Genomic DNA, 19,618 nt, shown 5'->3' with positions numbered 1-19,618 from the left:
CCCTGATATCCGCTCCTCTCCTGCAACAGCTGGGCACGGCCGGGGGGGTGTTCCTGGGTGGGCTGTGGGGTTGTAGAGGGGGATTAGGGCCCTATATATACAACTATAGCTTCATACCCCATTCTCTGGGTCTACCATCAGCCTGACCCCCACCTTGGGGACATGCTGGGGCACACACACACACACACGCGCGCACACCCCCCTGCCATCCATGGCGTGACCCACCCCCAGGATGGAAGCACACACTCCAGCTGCTGCTTGTAATCTCCAGCCTCTGTAAGGGGATTAGAGGGGTTTATACAAGGGGAGGGGGGATGCCCATGGGGGAACCCAGTGGGTAAAACTGGTGAGGGGTCGTTTGGGACCTGTGCGTCAGGGCGCACCAGTCCTGGCACCCGGTGCAACCCCTTGCACTACAAGTCCCGAACGACCCCGCAGAGATGCAGGAACCGGGGGTGTGATGAGGGGGGGAGATACAAAGCGGGGAGCGGGCGGGGATGATGTCAGCCTGCGGGGAGCCCCAGCGTGGCCAATGGCGCTGCGGGGCCGGGCCAGCGGCAGCGGCGGGGGCGGTGGCGGCGGCGATAGCGGAGAGCGCACGGCGCCCATTCATGATCCAGCGAACGGGGCCGGTGGCCAGTAAAGCGGGACCGGTGCCCTGTAAGGCGGCGCCGGTACCGCCGTTATGGAGACATCGGGGCATCTCCACGATTCGGGCGTGGGGGACTTGGAGGAGGATGGTCGGTGTCCCTGCCCGCTACCGGGGGATGAACGGTCACCGCCGCCGCCCTCCGCGCTGCCGCCGCTTCAACACAGCCTGTTGCACTCCTCGCCTGGGTCGTTACGGGCCCCTCCTCCTCCTCCCGCCGCCCCCGCCGCCCTCCACCCTTCCTCCCGCCACGGCAGCCAGCTCAACCTCGGCGACCACCCAGCGGGCTCTGGGGTGGCGAGTGGCAAACACCGGCAGCCCAGCCCCTTGGTCCATCGGCGGGACAGCAACCCCTTCACCGAGATTGCCATGAGCTCCTGCAAGTACAGCGGAGGGGTGATGAAGCCCCTCAGCCGACTCAGTGCATCCCGACGGAACCTTATCGAGGCTGAGCCAGAGGCACAACCCCTGCAGCTCTTCGGTGCTGGTGGACCTCCTGAGATCGTTGTCTCGCGTGAGGACAACCATGCGCCTGCCACCCACCATCCCACCCGCCCGCCCACCCGCCCGGCCCCCACCACCTTTGCCAAGGGGCCCAAGCGCAAGGCACAAAACATCGGCTACCGGCTCGGGCACCGCCGGGCGCTCTTCGAGAAGAGGAAGCGCCTCAGTGACTACGCGCTCATTTTCGGCATGTTCGGCATTGTTGTCATGGTCATCGAGACTGAGCTCTCCTGGGGGCTCTACTCCAAGGTACTGACGGGGCCAGGGGGGTGTGTGTGGGGCTGGTGGTACCAGACTGTGGCTGGTGGGGTGAGCATGGAGCTGTTTGCCCCATCTAGTGTCCCACGGGATAAACACAGAGCCATTTGGCCCAGCTGGTGTCCCATAGGATAGACCTGGAGCTGTTTGGCCCATCCAGAGTGCAACAGGGTCGGACAGGCTGGCGGGGGACTGAAGGAGTGTCCCCAGGGCCTTAGTGGATGCTGCAGCCACAGTTGTCGGACAGGCAACCACAGGACCGGGGGCTGCCAGGGCTGTGTGCCAGTGAGTGCTGTGCCGAGTCCTGCCCCACACACCCGCAGTGACGGACACTGACCCACCGAGGTCTGCGGTGCCTGTTGCTGCCACGGTCAGGTGCTCCTCAAAGCGCCCTTGGTGGTGCGGCAAAGCACCCCCTCCCTCCTCCTCCTCCTCCACACCCCTTCCTTCCATTTTTTTTTTCTTCTTTTTTTGCAGGACAGTGTCTTTTATTTATAATTCTCCCCCCCACGTCCCTTCCAGCTCCTGCTCCCGGGCTGCGCTGGTTGGCAGCGATATGAATAACTCTTTGTATAGACATCTGTCATGTTATTTATACCTATCCAGAGAGGGGAAGGCATCGGCACCCGCACCAGCACCCATGGGCGTCAGAGGGACGGCGCTGCCAAGGGGGCTGGGGGGCAGCCAGCGGGGGTCCGTTTGCCACAGTGCCACCAGCGGAGGGGAAGGAGCAAGGTGGGAAGGGGGTGCTCACCACTTCCTGCCATTATCTAGCCTGGGCAGCGGGGAGGGCAGTGTGGGTGGAGGAGGTGGAGGAAGGGAGGGACGTGGCTGGGGGTCCCGTGGGTGTGGGGGACCCTGCTACCTCCCCACAGAGCTGCCTGGTGGGGGGGCTCCTGAGTGCCGTCTGTCCGTGGCTGACAGCGTCAGTGGGTGTGTGGGGGCCGCAGGCAGCAGTTCCACTGCTCTGTCCGAGTCAGTGGGAGGCCTTGGTGCCAAACTGGCATCCCCGGTTCCCCTGCTAAGGCAGAAGGATGCTTCACTGCCAGAGCCTTTTCCTGGTGATTCCCACTCTCCTTTGGCAGGAGCAAGGCCAAACCACTCTCCCCCACCTGTGCCTGTACCTGTTGAGCCGCGGCCGCCCTCGCAGGCTCCATGTGCCTGCTTGCCTGGCACCCGAGGCACTGTCCACCCTCACCAAGCTGCCAGCAGCACCGCTGCCACGCTCACTGGCCCTGGCACGCTGGGCTGCTTTGTCAGCTGGGGAAGACCCTGTGAGTCAGCGCTGCCACCATGCAGCAGCTGTGACCTGCTGCTGCACCCCTGCCCCACTGTGATGTGAACGCTTGTGCTGACAAGCGCAGGGTGCAGAGGAGTCCCTGGGCCCTTTTCTCCCCAGGCCCTTGGCCACATCTACAGCAGTGGGGCTACTGGGTGTAAATTCACCCCATCAGCCCCCGCTGGGAAACCAGAGCTTGCCAGCAGGGACACAACCATGAGCATGGGAGCACCTATATAGGGTCAGGACCAGCTGCTGTTGTGCGAACTGGGACGTCGGTGCTGCTGGCACTGGCCCAGCTCCAACTCTGCCCCATAGCCCCAGCCATGCTACTACATGCTCCCAGGCAGAGGGTGCCAGGGCTGATTTGGGAAGGGAGGACACAGTGGCCAGTTTGCCTGCTCCCTGCCTGTCACTCCAGTGTGGGCAGGACAGGGCCTCTCCTGCCTGTGGAACGGCACTGCTGCTTCCCACTACCTGAACGGCACTGCTGGGGTGAAACACCTTGCCACCCACGTGGTGCAGTGGGACATGTGCTGCAGATGCCAAGGTCTTGCCCCATTTCAGCCAAGATCCCATGTTGCTTGCTATGAGCATGGGATCCAGGAACAGCTCTTTGGACCTGACACTGGTAGGAGGCATTGGTAAATGTAGTGGGTAACATATGCCAGGTGAGCCAGTGGATCCCCGTGCATCAGGCAGAGTTGGTGCCGCTGGGAAGGCTCTGGCCAGAGCTGCCTTACCACATTTCTGCCCTGGAGTTTGCCTATTAATAGCTAGTATTTGGTTCCAGCACTTCTCTCAACACCAGCCATTATATCCACACAATTGTGCGGCTGGAGCCAAGTTGTTAACAGTGCATCACCACCTCCGCAGCAAATAGTCCCTTCTCCGCGTGCAAACACCCCTCAGGGATGAGGAACACCGGTGAGAAGGAGCCAAGGGAGCCTGAAGGCAGCCTAGCACACTGGTGAGCCAAGGAGGGCCTGCCATGAGCATGTCATGAGTGTTCCAGGTCTCACCATGGTAGGGATGAGGGGATGGGGGGGGTGGGACGGGTGCAGCAGCAAGGCAGGTTGGTTTAGGGATAACAGCTTGGTGAGGTGCTGCCAAAGCCCTTGCACTGGTGGGGTCAGGCTGTGGCTGCACCCACATGAGCTTACCAGTGTCCAAAGGAGACAGTGAATCCTGTTTTTCCCAGTGGGGTCCTGGAGTTCAGCCACTTCGGCCACCGGTGAATCAGGGGCTGGTTTAATTTACATAGGACTAATTAGCAGGAGGATCTAGGTCACCCATTTGGGTGCCATAATATTGGGCCCAGGCTGGATGGGGCCAGGGCACTGGCGTCACACATCTCAGTGAGGGGAGGGAGTTTTGGAGAAAGGGCCCACGGTGCTGGTGGTACCAGTGGTGCTTGGATGCCAGAGGTCCCAGTGATATTGGTGGTGCTGATGGTGCCCTTGCTACCATGCCAAGCTGCTTAGGGTGGGGGCTGAGGCAGCCAAAGTGCTATTGAGGGGGAGATAGTAGGTGTTGGGGGTCAGCACCTTCCTTGGGGCGTGGAGCCCAGGCCCAACAGTGTCCCACAGCTGCACACCCCCCTAATGCCTTCCCCGCTCTTTCCCTGCAGGACTCCATGTTCTCCCTGGCCCTGAAATGCCTTATTAGCCTCTCCACCGTGATCCTGCTGGGCCTCATCATTGCCTACCACACACGGGAGGTGCAGGTAGGTGCTGGCATCATCAGTGCCAAGTGAGGGGCTGCTGGGGTGGGCTGAGGGATTTTCCAGCCACCTGGGTGGGACATAGTACCTGAGCTCACTACCTGCATGGAGCCTCCTCCCTCCTTGCCAGGGCCTTGGGGGGCAGTGAGCCGGGTGCCCGGTGGATCTGCTGGTGGCTGGGGGAAGCTGTGGCCAGGAAGGGCTTGGACCAGCTGAGGTGCCAAGGAAAGCTGTGAAATCCTTACCTAATCAGGGCTGCACATTCTCTTCCTCCTTGGGAAGTTAAAGGGCTCCAGGCTCCCAGTTTGTGGCAGGAAGGCTGCACTTCCCCACAGTAACCAGCTTCGGCATGATGCCGGCCTGTTTTGGGCATGGGAGGAATGAATCACCAGTCAGGAGAAGGAGCATCCTGGGAAGGGATGTCGAAGCTCCCAGTCCTGAGTGTACCGTAATCCCAACTTGTCCCTTTTGGGGCTGGGTGCCAGTATGGCTTTGCCAGCATCCTGGTCCCTGCCTGCCTCTGCCCTGCAGCCTCCACTCCAGCTCAGCCTGCCCGCATGGGGACCAAGCCTGGGGGTGGGTTGCTCAAAACAAGTACTTGGGAGCTGTGGTTTTTGCTGGAATAATATTTACCCTGGGGTTGCAGCAGTCAGGGTCAACTGGGCGAGCTGTGCCCTGGTGCTCGTGGCTTCCTCTGCTTGTTGTTCCTGGCAGCAGGTTGTGCAAATACAGAGTCCACCCTCACGGCCCTCAGGTCATCCCACCTCTCCCGCCTTGACCAGAGCCAAAATCCCACTACTGTCCTTTTCTACGCAGAGACCGAACCTCACTAAAGTCCTGGCTGCTCTGGCAGGCCAGTTACACTGGCAAGGAGGGGAATGAGATTGGTTTGACTCGAGCTGCTCCAGACAGAGATGTGCGGGCTGTTGATCACCCTATTATCTCTTAAGTGTTGTAAAGGCATTGCTGATAATCCAACTGGGGTGGAGTGGAGCTGCCAGAGCTGTAAATCCTCAACTTCTTGTCCCTCTCACCCAAGGAGGGGGCTGTTCTCACACAGCCATGGCACTGTCAGACGTCCCAGCCTCCAGGAAACAATGACTTCAGTCTCTTCCCTCAGTATTCCCTCTTCCTCTCTTGCCCAGAGAAGCTGTGGCTGCCCCATCCCTGGAAGTGTCCAAGGCCAGGTTGGAGCAACCTGGTCTAGTGGAAGGTGTCCCTGCCCATGGCAGGGGCTTGGAATGAGATGAACTTTAAGGTCTCTTCCAGTCAAAGCCAACCTGTGATTGTATGACCCTACTAATTGTGTTAATTAGTCCTTTGGGATACTTGAAGATCTTCCTGTGCCTCAGTTTCTCTGGGGCTGGGGCACCCCAGCAATGTCTCTGGTGCTGGGTGGAGGTGTAGAATGTGCCACCCCTTGCCAGCATGCCATTATCACTACAACACATGAAGGAACGCAGTGCTGGCGAGGTTGCCAAGCACCAGCCAAGGCGTTTGGGGAGGCAGAGCCCCCCTTGTCCCTGTGCTTGGAGCGCCTGGGGCTGTTTGCGCATTTTGGTGAAGCTTTTGTCCCCATGCCGCATCTTAGTGGTTTCTGGGGCTTCACTTGTCTGGAGATGCGGTGGCTGACACACTTGTTCCTTCCCCTGCTGGAGCCAGTGATGCTGGGGATGCCCCCTTGAGTACCACTGGACCACACCAGGTTTCCATGGAAACCCACAACGATGCTTCAAAGGTGCAGAGCTGAGAGGGGCTGGCTCAGGGGACACCTGCCTGGATCCCCCCTTGCTCTTTCCCTTACCTGAGTTGGACTATGGCAATCCCCCACTATGCAGTCAAAAGGCCTTTTTCCTCTTGCTAATTTGTTTATTTTAACACCCTTTTCCAGGAAGGAATGGGCTGTCAGCTTGCTAAATGCCTGAGGATCTCCCTTGACAGCTTGGAGCATTTTTATAAACATTTTCTCAAACAAAGCAGCTAAAAAGAGCAGAGCTTTCCCTACAGAAAGGGAGGTGGCCAGGATGGCCATTCCATAAGTCAGTCCCAGTGGCTCCTGCCATCCCCAGGGAGAGCCCCAAGGGCCATGCCCTGCCAAAGGGGTGCCTGGCACAGGTGCACTGGGGCCTCTGGGAGGGCAGGAGGATTGTTTCTGGGCTCAGTGCCAGCCGGAGCCATGCTCCCCACCCACTGCTCTGGCTGGACTGACTGCGATAGGTCCTGGACCCCTGGGCACGCTTTGTGCTTGCAGGGTCAAGGACATGGACTGTAGCACCAGCTGCCACATCCCCTTTGATCCCTTCCTGGTGGCATCTTTGCCAAGTGCTGCTTGCAGAGGGGTCCTGAGAACGTTCCTGCTGTTGTGGGTGACACCAGTGTCCCCATTGCACCAGGGAGAAGCCGATGGCAGCCTCAGAACAGACCTGCCAAGGCAGGACAGGGTGGATGACTTCCAGAGCTCTGGTGGCATTCCAGAAAGGCCAGCCCAAGCTGCCATCCCCCCAGCTCCTGCAGAGACCCTAACTCCATCACTGATGGTGGGAGAGGAGCTGGTGTACCCAGGATGAACTGTCTGTTGCCATGACAACTGGATCCCATCTCTGCCAGCAGCTGGATGCTGTGACTGTGGTGTTCCCTCTTCAAAAATTGCCCCAGAATTGTGTGGTGGCTGTCAGTGGCACCAGTGCAGCATCAGTGAGAGCAGAGGAGCTGGGGTGGCTCATGCTGGTGCTCTGTGGCCCCACAGCTCACCCAACTCTGTGGCCCGGGTGAGGGGGCCATTCTGGGAGGTGGGCTCCTGCCAGCTGGTGTTTCAGTGAGCTGTCCCCATGTCATGCCTGGGCACGTGCTCAAGGCCAGGCACCTTAAAGTCTTCTGGGGTGTCCCCAGCACTGCAACTATCCCTGAAACACGCTGGCAGATCAGCAGAGGTGCTGGTGATGGCTCATTCCCACCCTTTCCTACCCTGTCCATCCTCAGCGCTCCTGGCCATGCCACACCCAGCTCCTTTTGGCTCTAGTGTCAGACCCCTGCTGCCTATAGTGAGAGGCCAGTGGGGCAGGTTGGCTGGGGCTGCCAGTAACCACATGGTTTTGCGTCTCTGTAGCTCTTTGTGATCGACAATGGAGCTGACGACTGGCGGATAGCGATGACCTACGAGCGCATCCTCTACATCAGCCTGGAGATGCTGGTTTGTGCCATACACCCCATCCCTGGGGAGTACAAATTTTTCTGGACAGCCCGCCTGGCTTTCTCCTACACACCTTCTCGGGCAGAGGCAGATGTGGACATCATCCTGTCCATCCCCATGTTCCTGCGCCTCTACCTGATTGCTCGGGTGATGCTCCTGCACAGCAAGCTCTTCACCGACGCGTCCTCACGCAGCATCGGGGCCCTCAACAAGATCAACTTCAACACCCGCTTCGTCATGAAGACACTCATGACCATATGCCCTGGGACGGTGCTGCTGGTCTTCAGCATTTCCCTTTGGATCATCGCTGCATGGACAGTCCGTGTGTGCGAGAGGTGAGAGAGGTTTGGAGTGCGTGGTGGTTCAGGATGGGCAGTGGTTTTGGAGATGTGGCATTTCTGGATGCTTGGTTGTTCAGGATGCTCAAAAGTTCAAAACGCTTGGTAGTTTGGGATGCTCAGTGTTTAGGAGGCACGTCAGTTCGGATGTGTGGAGGTTCGGGATGCACGGCGGCTTGGAACACTTGGCAGTTTGGGACACGCGGTAGTTCACAATGAGCAGCAGTTTGGGATGTGCAGAAGTTTGGGATGATGAGTGGTTCAGGATGTGCAGCAGTTCAGGGTGATGTGCAGCGGCTCTGGACGGTCAGCAGTTCACAGTTTGGGATGCATGGCGGTTTGGGATGCTCAGTGGAGCTGCGATGTCCCAGCACCCTGCGGGAGGAATGCAAGGCTCTGGGGCCTCGGCAGCCACGAGTTCCCTCCACCAAGCCCTGTCCCCAGGGCAGGAGGCAGAGCAGGGTCAGCCCTGTCCTCGCAGCACAGTGTGACCAGGGGACACCAGGGGACGGTGTGAGGTGCCAGGAGCCCCAAGAGTGTGGGTGGGGGACATGGAGAACAGCAGGAGCTGGGATACTGTGTATGGGGAGAGGCCAGAGGTGCTGCTGGTAAGGGGCAGGGCCTGGCTCAGGCTCTGGCATCACTGTGACTGACTGCCATGACAAAACTGCGGTGAAAAACCCACAGCCAGATGGCATCATGCCAGCACTGGCGTGCCTGGTGGGTACCAGTGCATCTTCATCTCTCGGGGACCTGCCACCACTCTTTGTCCACCAAGGGAACCAGGGGGCTGTGGTGGTAGCATCCCCAGTGCTGTGCCAGAGGGTTTTCTCCATGGCCATGGTGCAAGGTGCCGGCAGCAGATGTTCATCCCAGGGCAGGGAGGGCAGGTCTCCTGCAGGGTGTCCTGTGTCCTGTTGTGGCAGCTTTGTGTCATCCTTGGAACCGACATGGAAGGGATTACACCCCAACTGGCGTTGCACAACCAGGGTTGCCTGGGACACCCAAATTGCTTCCAGGTGCTTGCAAGACGAGAGGAAGGCCCCCCCTCCTCTTCCCCAGGGTGAGACCTGTTGCTCTGGTCGCCCACAAAGAGGCATTAGGGCAGATGTAAGTGCTGTGGTAGAGGTATAGGATGGCACCCTGAGATTTTCAAGCTTTTACAGGCTGTGTTTGCCTTCCTGCCTCCCTTAATGATGCTCTCCATTTGGGCTGGATCCTTGGGTGCTGCTTAACTGTGTTTGGAGATTGTTGTTAGTGAATCCTAAATAGGGCACAGGCAGACAGGCACCCGGGACACACACAAGAGGGGTGATCTCACATCTTGCAAGGCTTAGGCAGGAAAACACAATATAAATAAAGAACCATTAGAGACCAAAACAAAATCCCAAAAATGACACAGACCAGGCACTGCAGATCACCAGCACCACAGTTGGCATCACCTCCCTCTGTCTATAGAGTGGCAGAAGGGAACCCAGGTGGTCTGGAGATGCATCAGCCCTGGGGGAGGCAGGGCTGGGGGGATGCAGAACCCTGGGAGATGCTCCATGTGAGAGGGACACACTGTCCCCGGGGCATGCACGAGCCCTGGGTGTCACACAGCTCCCACAAGGGCCACCCAGAATGTGTCCCCCTGTCCCCACTGATGGCAGGTTGCTGCACCGGCACTGGAAACCAGTTTTCTCTTCCTTGCAGGACCATTCCCAACCAGCACCTGCCGGGGCCCAGGCCAGGCCATCGTCCCCGGGGCTGAGGGTGGCACGGCCATGGCACGTCCCCTCGGCACCGTGGGCTGCTCCAGCGCCTGTGGGTGCAGCATCCTCCCGTGCGCGCCGGGGGGCCGCAGCTCCCCGAAGGCAGCGAGTCGCTTAGCAACCTCGCCCGCTCGCCTGGCCACCGAGCACAGCCGCCCGCGGTGCCTGCGCTGCCGCCAGCGCTGCCGGGGCTGCCCGCCGACGGCGCGCACGTGCGCCCGCACGTGTGCTCGTTCGTGCAGCCAGCACACCCCCGGGCACCCCCGGGGCACCCACCGGGGCACCCACCGGGGCTGGGGCTGCCCAAAGCCCTGGGCTTAGCTCAGCCGAGGCGGTGCTGCTGTGGCGTCCGGCGGCACAGTGCGGGCGTGGGGTGATGCTTGTGTCAGCCACAGCGACGGGGTGGCTCGAGGGGGGGCAGGTGGGCAAGGGGACGGTGGGAAGCAGTGCTCGAGTCTGGCTGATTGCAGCAGTCCTTTGGCATGAGCAGGTGGCCCCTCTTCCTGCCCACACCAGCCGTGGTGGATGTCAGCCTCTCTGGTTTATCAGCTCCTTCTGCCCCAAGTGCTGGTCAGAAGAGAAAACGTCCATCTGTCCGGCTTGGCTGTAACCCCCTTGTCCAGCCTGATGCTCTCAGGGTCGTCCCCCCAAGACATTCCATCCAGTGTGATGAGCTGGGCTCAGCTCTTCGCAGGGGAATACACTGGCCGGGATAGGGGGTGCATGCCACTGCTGGCGCTGGGATTTTGGGGAGCCCCACTGTGGTTATGGGCTATAGCTCCCCTGGCCAGCTGCCCAGAACAACTCTCACTGTGGCTGAGGGTGCTTTTTCCTGCACCAGGATCTCATTTGAGTCTCCAGTTACTTGAGGGAAAAACATTTCGGAACAGGAGAAAACCCAACTGCTCTGGGAGCAATGAGCTGGGAGCTGGGATTGCCAAAAGCTCCATCTGTTTTCCCTCTCATGATTCCATGAAAAGGCTGGGAGAAGCCTTGCCGGGGAGGCTGAAGGGCAACTGTCCTATCCATGGGGGGACAAAGGTGCTGCCTGCCCCTGCCCAGGGCTCAGGGCCAAGTCCTGCTGCAGACTGGGCCAGGCCCCGCTCTGCTGCCAGGACTCAACGCTGCATCCCCCGGGAAGCATTACTTGCACGGCTTGGCCAGGTTTGCACCAGCCCTGGGAAGCAGGAGGTGTCTGGGGCCTCCGTGTTTGCTGGAGGAGCTGCAGCCGATGTCCAGGACAGCCAGAGCAGTTGCTGAGCTCATAGGTCAGCAGGGACATGACCTGGAAAGTTTGCAGCACATCCCTGAAGGTGCAGCCACTCCATGTGTGCTGTGTCTTGAGTGTGTGAGCCATTCCCCTGCACCATCTGAGAGCCAAGTGGATGCCGGAGGTTGGGTAGAATCCGTCCCTGGCGGTTCTTCTGGGGCTGCTTACGGCAGTCCCCTGGGGCAGCACAGCCCAGGCTGCAGCAGCGCGAGATTGCAGGGGAGGATGCCAGCAGTGGGGCTGCTGCAGTCGAGGGCTTTGCAGAGCCACAGCTGTTTCTCCCATCAGCTGGTTCTCGCCACAGCACCACATGACACTGGGGACACAGGGAGCGGGACGGGGATGTGGTGACAGGTCTGACTGAAAGCAGAAGCCCTTTCCATTGAGTTTTTGCTCTGATTTTGTCCATCCGGGTTTTTCGGCACCAGAAATTGTGCAACCACTGCTGCTATGGGACGTCCTGCTGTGTTGTTAATCCTAAACCCCAGCACAGCCTGCGCCAGGGGAGCCACTGTGCCCAGGCACCCCTGTTTCTCCCACATCCTCCCTGTCCCCTGCTGTGACACTGATGTCTGTGTCTCCTTGGCAGGTACCATGACCAGCAGGATGTAACCAGCAACTTCCTGGGTGCCATGTGGCTCATCTCCATCACTTTCCTCTCCATCGGCTATGGTGACATGGTCCCGCACACCTACTGCGGGAAGGGAGTCTGCCTCCTCACTGGCATCATGGTAAGGGCTGTGCCAAGCCAGCTGCCCATCCCACGGGCTCTGCCTGTCCCCATCGCAGCAGTGGGGCCACTGGATTTTAAGGGGACCCATTTCCCAGCTGTTTTGTCCATGTACAAGTTGTGAGGCTTCAGGTCTGAGGTCTCACAGCCTGGGAGCTGATGGAGCAGTCCCAGCTGGTGAATTTGGGGTGGATTTGGACCCGCATTCAGTAAGTGTGGAGGGAGCCACCCACAATAGGGCCAATGATGTGCCCAGGGAGAAGAGGGGCCCCTGAGCATCTCTTGGCCATCCTGGTGCACACCAACTGTCTTCTGTCACTCAGAGTGATTCCAAATGCTGCTGACTCCTGCTAAGAGCTGGAACCAGCTGGAAGCCCTTCACCCCCTGCCAGCATCACTGCTCTGCCATGGCTTCCCTTCCTTCTGGCCAAAACATCACCATCTGCCAGGGCCTCAGGCATACCTGCTCCAAGGCACCCATAAGATCTCCCAGCTCGTGGGACTTGCCAGCCAGGGCTGCTGAAGGAGTGGCCAGGGGCCCAGTGGCCATGGCTCCTCCAGAGATTTATCCCAACAACCAGCACCCTGGCTCTGCCCACCTTAGCTCCAGGCCCTGGGGATGGAGCCCCCCCCCCGTTCCCAGCTAGGGGCAGCCCCATGAGAGCCTTCAGCCAGGGCGGCTCCACCATCAGGGATTAATTTTATATTATCTGCAAATCTTTGATCCATCTCAGATGAAGCGGGTTCTATTGGTGGGAGCCAAGCAAGGGAGAACAACTCCCTGTGGGTGGGGGCCACGCAGCAATTCCCAGCAGGGGAGCAGCCACTGGCTTGGCCAAGGGGGTCCCAGTGCCACAGGCTCCCAAAGCTCTCCCCCAGCCCGTGGTTACTTCGAAGTGAGACACCATCCTTCAAAGTGTCCCCCACCCCCAGCACAGCAACCCCCCCCGGGAATGCAGATCCTGTACCCACTGGGGCTGGGGGCTCTACTGGGCTTCCCAAGCCACGGCTCCAGGAGTGGTCACCCCACCAGGAAGAGAGAAATGGTAGGAGCTGAGAGAGTGCAGTGGTCTCACTTCCGAGGATACAGAAGGATTCAGCTCAGGGTATCATGTTAATTAATGACTCTATTAAATTAAAGAGCGCTTGCCAGGCTGGCATGGCTCTGCCAGAGCGCCGGAGGGAGCGGCTCAGCCGGTGTGGGCAGCAGTGGGCAGAGCTCAGGAACACAGCAGGGAGGCTCTGGAAGGAGCACCTTGGCTTTCCAGAGACGATGTGTGCTGGAGTTGATGGCTGCTGCACAGATCCGGCCCTGATAGCCAGGAGAAGGGAGCTCCCAGCTGGTGCTGTTGGAAGCTGTGGTGATTTGAGGGGTCCTGATTTGGGGTCCCTTCCCTGCTCTCACCCAGGTTGCCTGGTGCTTCCCCACTGCTCTCCCACCCCTCCCTTCTTTGGAGTGGGGGGCTCCCCATCCTACAGGGCACCAGCATGGGGCAGATCCCTGGCCTGTGGTGGCACAGGCTGACCACTGACCTTGTCAATAGCCTTGGTCTCTCCTGTTAATTACCCAGTCCCCCGTCAGCCGCTCAAGGACACCCAGACTGTGATATCTCCTTGTTAGGATAATGGGGAGGGCATGTAGCTTTAGTTAATTAGGGGATTGCAAAGGTGAGGGTGTAAGTGCTGCTGTTACAGCAGAGGGTGACAAACCATTTTCCCCAACTGATATCCCTGCACAGGGTGCTGGCTGCACGGCACTGGTGGTGGCTGTGGTGGCCAGGAAGCTGGAGCTCACCAAAGCTGAGAAACATGTCCACAACTTCATGATGGACACACAGCTGACAAAGCGGGTAAGGTGCCAGGGGGGGGCAGCAGGAGCAGGGGGCCATGTCATGTGCCAGGAGCTGGGGATTTGGGGTACCATGGCAGGAGGAAGGTGTCAGCACCTCTGGGTGTGGGTCCTGTGGGTACCACAGTGGAAGAAGCTGTCCAAGTGCCATGGGCGCAGCTCAGGTGCAAGAGTTACGCTGAAAGCAAACACCATCAGCTCTGTTCTGGGAATTTAGGCAATGCAGGATGCTCAGTCACACCCCAGAAAGGAAAAGCCTATTTTTTTTTTCCCTCTTGGAGGATACAAACTCCCTCCTTTTGCAGAGCATGATCTCACTTCTATTGGTGTCAGGAGGACAACCGGATTTTGGTAATTCAGTGCTCACTGCAGACAAGAGCCACACTGTGAGGCTCCTGCCATTTCCATTCCCAAGGAGGGACCTAGAGCCTGCAATGGGGGATCTATGGGGTCGCTGTCATGCCAGGGTCCGGTGTCACATCCCCAGTAACATGTGGGGGCTGCAGGAGGTCTCTGATCTCAATAGCCTCATCATGGCAAAACATTGGCAAACCAACAATGGCATAAGATGTAATGAGAACAGAGCCCCCAGCAGAGCCACATCCCAGCCAGAGCCCTGACACCCCAGGGACAGTCAGGACCTCGGTGTGACTGAGCCGGAAAAGCAAACAGCTGGTCAGCCCCCTCCTCTGGCCATGGATATGGATCTCTGGGCTCCATGCCAGGCAGACGGCAGCCAATTCCTCCTGGAGTGAGAGCAGCAGAGATGCGGTTTAGCCGGGGAGTCTGCAGAAGTCGCGGACCGACCGGGACCTGCCAAGAGTGGCAGATGGATGCAGGAATCGAGAAAAACTTTGGGATTTTTTCTTTTTCTTGAACCTTAGGGTACAATTTCACATGCAGGCGAGGAGCCCAGTGCTGAAGCATCAGTGCAGCGTAGGGCGGTGGTGCGGGTGCCAAGAGCTCTGCCTGCCCTTGCTCTTGCTTGAGCTGCCCATCATTCCTTGAGAGGCTGAGCGCCTCACTCCAGCTGGAGCCAGTCAAGTGCTCTTGCGACACCAGTTCATGGCAGAGCCAGACAAGTGTCTCTGTGAAATCCCACATGCCGGGGCCTGGTGACCTGCAGCCAGCTCTTGTTTTGCAGATCAAGAATGCGGCAGCCAATGTCCTGCGGGAAACGTGGCTCATCTACAAGCACACCAAGCTGCTGAAGAAGATCGACCATGCCAAAGTCAGGAAGCACCAGAGGAAGTTCCTACAAGCCATTCACCAGTAAGGGACCACACATTGGGCTGGGGGCATTCTGAGCCCTAGATGAACTGGGGCCTAGTCCCTGGCAGGGGTGTGGGGACAGTTTTCCATTGCCTGGGATGCAGGCAGCTCTCCAGCTGCACCTTGAAACTGGGTTGGTGTGCAACCATGTTGCTCTTTCCTTCTCCCCAGGTTGCGGAGTGTGAAGATGGAGCAGAGGAAGCTGAGTGACCAAGCCAACACCCTTGTCGACCTCTCAAAGGCAAGTCCCTTGTGGCTCAGCCAGACTACCTGAGTGTTTCTCTTCACTCAGAAAAAGTAAAGCAGACCTGGCTGACCGCAAAATACTCCAGCTTAGTTGGTGTCAGCCAGGAATAGCTGCTGTGGGATGGCTGCCCTTGCAAGGCAGGAGCAGAAACTCATACCCAACCCAGGGGCTCCCTGCACTCGCTTTTGCAAGGGGTGCCACTGCTCAGCAACACAGGGCTGGCAGAGTTTCCTTGCTGTGATGTCCAGGGATGAGCCAAACCATCGTCACAGAAGCTTGGGAACTCTCGGGGCTAAAGGGGTCAGCTCTGCCAGCAGCAGCAGCACCAACCCCTCCAGCCATGGTACTAACCCCTCCAGCCATGGCACTAACCCCTCCGCTATCCCCTATGTCCCCTCCCCAGATGCAGAACGTGATGTATGACCTCATCACCGAGCTCAATGACCGCAGCGAGGACCTGGAGAAGCAGATCAGTGGCCTGGAATCCAAGCTGGAGCAGCTCAGTGCCAGCTTCAACTCCCTGCCACTGCTGATGGCTGACATGCTGCGGCAGCAGCAGCAGCGCCTGCTCACTGCTGTCCTGGAGGCGCGGGGGGTTGGAGTGCCAGTGGGCACCCCCCAAACGCCTCTCTCTGAGAGCCCCATTGGGGTCAGCTCCACCTCCTTCCCCACCCCTTACACAAGCTCGAGCAGCTGCTAAAATGCAGCCCCTCAGCCCCCCGTGGACAGGGGAAGCAATTTCCATACAGGTCACGAGGTCTCTGTGAACTTTCTTCTGGTCCTTGAACCTCTGCAGGACCCTTCAGCCGGAGCCGGTGGGACCAGCAGTGCCAAGCAATGCTTGGAGCTTTGCCAACGCCTTGGTATCGGGAATTGCATCCCTGTTCAGGTGCCTCTACACGTGGTGAAGGAAAGGGGACAGGAGGTGACGCCTCGGGCCAGCCCATGCCGTGGCATCTGGTGGAGGACAGAAAACCCACGCTCAATCTCAGGTCTTCACATTTGAAAACAAAACAAAACATCAAGTCAGAAGCACTGAAGCAACGGAGACACCAGAGGGAGAGTTTTTCTCTGTGGGGCACTCCCCTCTCACCACCGCCAAGCCCCCCCGGGCAGATGCCAACATAGGGGTTCCTTACACAGGCTCTGACCGACGCTGCCCATGCTCCATCCCATATCCTTGCCAGGACCCACAAGAACCCCCCCCTCACATTGCCAGCTGGGTGACAGTTCCTGGCTGTAACCTGCCTGGGGGGTTCTCTGGAGCTCTGAGTGTTTTCTGTCTGGGGAAGAACAAGGGACACTTCTTTCTGGTCCTCAGTGTCACATCCTGTCTGGAGACACGTGCCAGAGCCAGGACAGCAGTGCCTACAGCGTGCAGGGCCGTGCAGGGCTGCCCCTGGCCAACGCACCGGTGGCCAGTGATGGGGCTGGCAGGCCAGCCCTGGCACAAGAGAGTCTTCAGGTGCTCACATCACCGCCTTCTGGGAGCCCCCCAACACTTTGAGAAGGCAGTGGGCTCTTTGAGGCAGCCTCAGAAGTACTGGATTGAACGCTCCATCAGCTCCAACCATCTCCACTTGTACCAGGAATGTCCACACTCGAGCCCAGCTGGCAGTGTTGAATCCACCGGGGCCAAGCGGGACCTCACTGGCAAGTGATGTGGTAGCCAGGGTGGGAGCTTCATCTGTTTAAAACAAAGCCCATCGCCTTCATGCCACTTCTGCTGGGTTTGGTGGGGAGCAGCAGCACCCTCTGGAACCGTCTCGGCAATGGCACTGCCACCCATGTCTGACAAAGTGCAGCCTCTCAGGCTCCATTTTACTTTTTTGCTGGTGTTCAGCTTCCTGAGGTACCCTGGGCATCATTTGGCTGCTTCTGGAACCAGCTAGTTTCAGTTCTGCTTTCACCGTTTCCCCCTTTTTCCTCCTCAGTTCTGCTTTCCTGGGTCCATGCATGGAGCCGTGCAGGGCTCTGACTCTGGGGCTGGTGTTTGCTGCTTTCCATGAAAACTCAGCAGAGAATATTTATATATTTTTAAACAGATGAAGGAACCGTGTAATTACTCTGTGCTATTAATTACACCTCACCCAGCAATGTCAGTAATTGTAATCAAAGCCACTGTGTTACTCCAGGTATACTCAGCCTGTAATGTTATCCTTTGTAACTTTTTCCCTTCCATAAATAACGCTGGATTTTGTGCACATGTAGGGGCAGAGGCACACCACCCTCTCACACCACCACCTCTCCACAGCCAATGCCGAGGAATTTCTTTGCTGCCGGTGGTGTGAGGTGGTTATACTCCTTGTGCCCTGCAATTAGAGTTGCATGGAAAACAAGCAGTAGTTAGTGAGGAGGGCTGCCAGCCCACTGGCCCCAGGAGGAGGAGGAGGAGGAGGAGGAAGGCTGCAAGGCAACAGCAGGAGTTCTGTGACATTAGCTCCCAGTGCTGCAGAGGTGTTGGTAGCAGGGGAGCAAGTATGGTCATCCCCATTGCCTTCATGTGGCCATCGCTCCTGGTCCTCGGCCAGCAGGAGATACTCGGCTTCTGAACTAGCTGCTCTTTCAAGCTCCTGTAATTAGTGTCATTGATCTCCTAGGATGGCTGGGAGTGCCTTGGCAGCCCCCCAAGGTCTATTTTTAGTCCGGCTGCTGCTCCCCGTGTGCCTACGGGTGCCCCCCAGTCCGCCTTGTCCAGCAGAAGCTCCTGCCCATCTCTGTTGGGAGGTTTCCAGAGTAACAATGGAGAAAATGTTACAAATTCTGCGGAAGAGCCTGAAATGCAGCATTTTCCCTGGCCTGCAGGCAGCCAGTGGAGAAGAATGCTTCCTGGGCCTCAGATAGAAGCAAACTGCCCATGGAATGTAGCTGTGCATGGGGTGAGGTGCAGAAATGTGTCCTGGAGTGTCAGAGAGCCAGAGGAAGTATAGACACTCAAAGATCGATGTTGCCAGCAGGAACCCAGGAACCTCCCTACAGGCTCATGATCAAGTCTGGGAAATCCAACCTAGTGAGACAAGAGGCCTGCTGTCAGCTCGCAGGCCTTGTGCTAGAGGGGGGAAGGACCATGGCGAGAGGGTTGGGATCACAACTGGAGCAAGAGGCCCTTGGCCTGGGGCAGAGCTGCTGCTGTCGCAGGATTTTGACAGGGCTGGGGAGGTGGACACACCCCACACCCTGCATCCCCTGGCCTCATGTCAGCACAACCTGCACCCCAACAACCCTTCTGCCTGGGGTCTGGCAGACCTGGGTCTGCACTCTATGCCCTGCATCTTGCATCCTACCCATGCCTGCACCCCCATCCCACACTCACACACCCCCATCCCACACCCTGCATCCTGCACACACCTGTATCCCCATCCCACCCCTTGCATCCCACCCACCCCTGCATTCTCCATCTCACACCCCTGAACTCTCATCTCAACCCCCAGAGACCCCATCCCACCCCTTGGAGCCCATGCACCCTGCAGCCCCACCTTGCACCCCTGTATTTCACCCACACCCATGCCAGTGCCTCAACACTGGTGCCAGTAGCCCTGACCCGTTGCCGTTGGCACCGGATTCCACCAAGGCCAACACTGAGACTAACCCCCATCTGGCCCTGCTGCCGGGACTGCAGAACTGCCCCAAGGCCACAGGGAGGGCAGGCACAGAGGAAGCCATCAGTGCAATCCAGCCCGGGGTGCCCCCCCAGAGCCACCCTGCTCCCTGCCAGCAGCTCTTGGTCACCAGCAGCCTCAGCTGGCAGGGCTCCAGTGCCTGGCTCCAGTAAGTGCTCCCCAGCTGGTGCTGTCTCCACACCTGAGATCATCCCTTTGGATGCCCCAAACGGCATCGGGACAAACAGAGAGAAGAGCTGGGATCAGCGACCAAGGTGGAGGAAAAGCACAAGAGCAAAGCTGCAAGTTCTAATCACAAAGAGAAGCCGACCTCCTGCAGCTGGGAAGCATCCAACCCCATGCTCCAAAAGGGGCCAATCCCTGACGCCCCTCCAGGACCCACCTAACCCAGCCAGTCCCATTTTTGGCACAGCCTTGGGGTTTTTTTTAGCTCCACGACTCTCCTTCCTGCGCTGCCTGCAAGGAAACATCCTAGAAATACCAGAAAAATTCCACGTCCCCTCTGCAAACTCATGGACAGTTCTGTCTAGACTTAAGGAGCTTTGACCTGGGTTTGCAACTTGCCTCTGTACTGCTCGCTTCTTTTTTAATGATAGGGGAAAGCATAATAGTTTATTTTAACTATGAAATATATTGCTATATTATAATGGTTATGGTAACTTTCAATTATGCTTTTGTACCCAACACAGTTGTCGGCAGGCAGCGACGCCAGGCTGCTGCCAAAAATGTCTGTTTCTGAGTACAGCTGCTGCTGCTGGTGAGGATGGAGTACAAGGGGCAGGGAGGGGCATGGAACCCCAATCGTTATCCTTCATCCCCTGGTGTTCATTCCCATTACCTGGAAGCTGACCTCTAGCAGGTCTGGATCCGTGTAGCCCACTGGCACCAGAGCTTTGCTTCTCCCTAGGAAAAGGTCTGACACCCTTTTCTCCCTG

General features: G+C 58.4%; 1 protein-coding gene across 5 annotated transcripts; it reads left to right on the top strand.

Moving 5' to 3' along the window:
• Positions 1 to 591: 591 nt before the first annotated feature.
• Positions 592 to 19,334, top strand: KCNN3 (potassium calcium-activated channel subfamily N member 3). 5 transcript variants are annotated; one of them, XM_027699129.1, is made up of 9 exons: positions 592 to 1,402; positions 2,018 to 2,146; positions 4,321 to 4,416; positions 7,520 to 7,938; positions 11,555 to 11,696; positions 13,435 to 13,545; positions 14,689 to 14,816; positions 14,988 to 15,057; positions 15,467 to 19,334. In XM_027699129.1, the coding sequence occupies exons 1-9, from the start codon at positions 686 to 688 to the stop codon at positions 15,761 to 15,763; spliced, it is 2,109 nt and encodes a 702-aa protein (XP_027554930.1). In that variant the 5' UTR covers positions 592 to 685; the 3' UTR covers positions 15,764 to 19,334. The 5 variants fall into 5 exon arrangements, with proteins under 5 accessions (XP_027554930.1, XP_027554931.1, XP_027554932.1 ...); XM_027699131.1 differs by lacking the exon at positions 2,018 to 2,146 and adding an exon at positions 3,567 to 3,716 and having other exon boundaries at positions 1,297 to 1,402; XM_027699133.1 differs by lacking the exons at positions 592 to 1,402; positions 2,018 to 2,146 and adding exons at positions 2,257 to 3,334; positions 3,567 to 3,716.
• The last annotated feature ends 284 nt before the right edge of the window (positions 19,335 to 19,618 follow it).

Source organism: Neopelma chrysocephalum, unplaced genomic scaffold (genome assembly GCF_003984885.1).
Source record: "Neopelma chrysocephalum unplaced genomic scaffold, ASM398488v2 Primary Assembly neopelma1_137, whole genome shotgun sequence".
NCBI lineage: Eukaryota > Metazoa > Chordata > Aves > Passeriformes > Pipridae > Neopelma > Neopelma chrysocephalum.
The sequence above is the reverse complement of the archived record's forward strand: the minus strand, read 5'-3'. Positions and strand labels throughout refer to the sequence as shown.

Excerpts from the sequence above, each read along its gene's own strand:
- KCNN3 (XM_027699129.1), top strand. The coding sequence starts at position 686 with ATGGAGACATCGGGGCATCTCCACGATTCGGGCGTGGGGGACTTGGAG. Across the intron at positions 7,939-11,554 it reads ACAGTCCGTGTGTGCGAGAG|GTACCATGACCAGCAGGATG; the intron begins GTGAGAGAGGTT and ends TCTCCTTGGCAG. Across the intron at positions 13,546-14,688 it reads ACACACAGCTGACAAAGCGG|ATCAAGAATGCGGCAGCCAA; the intron begins GTAAGGTGCCAG and ends CTTGTTTTGCAG.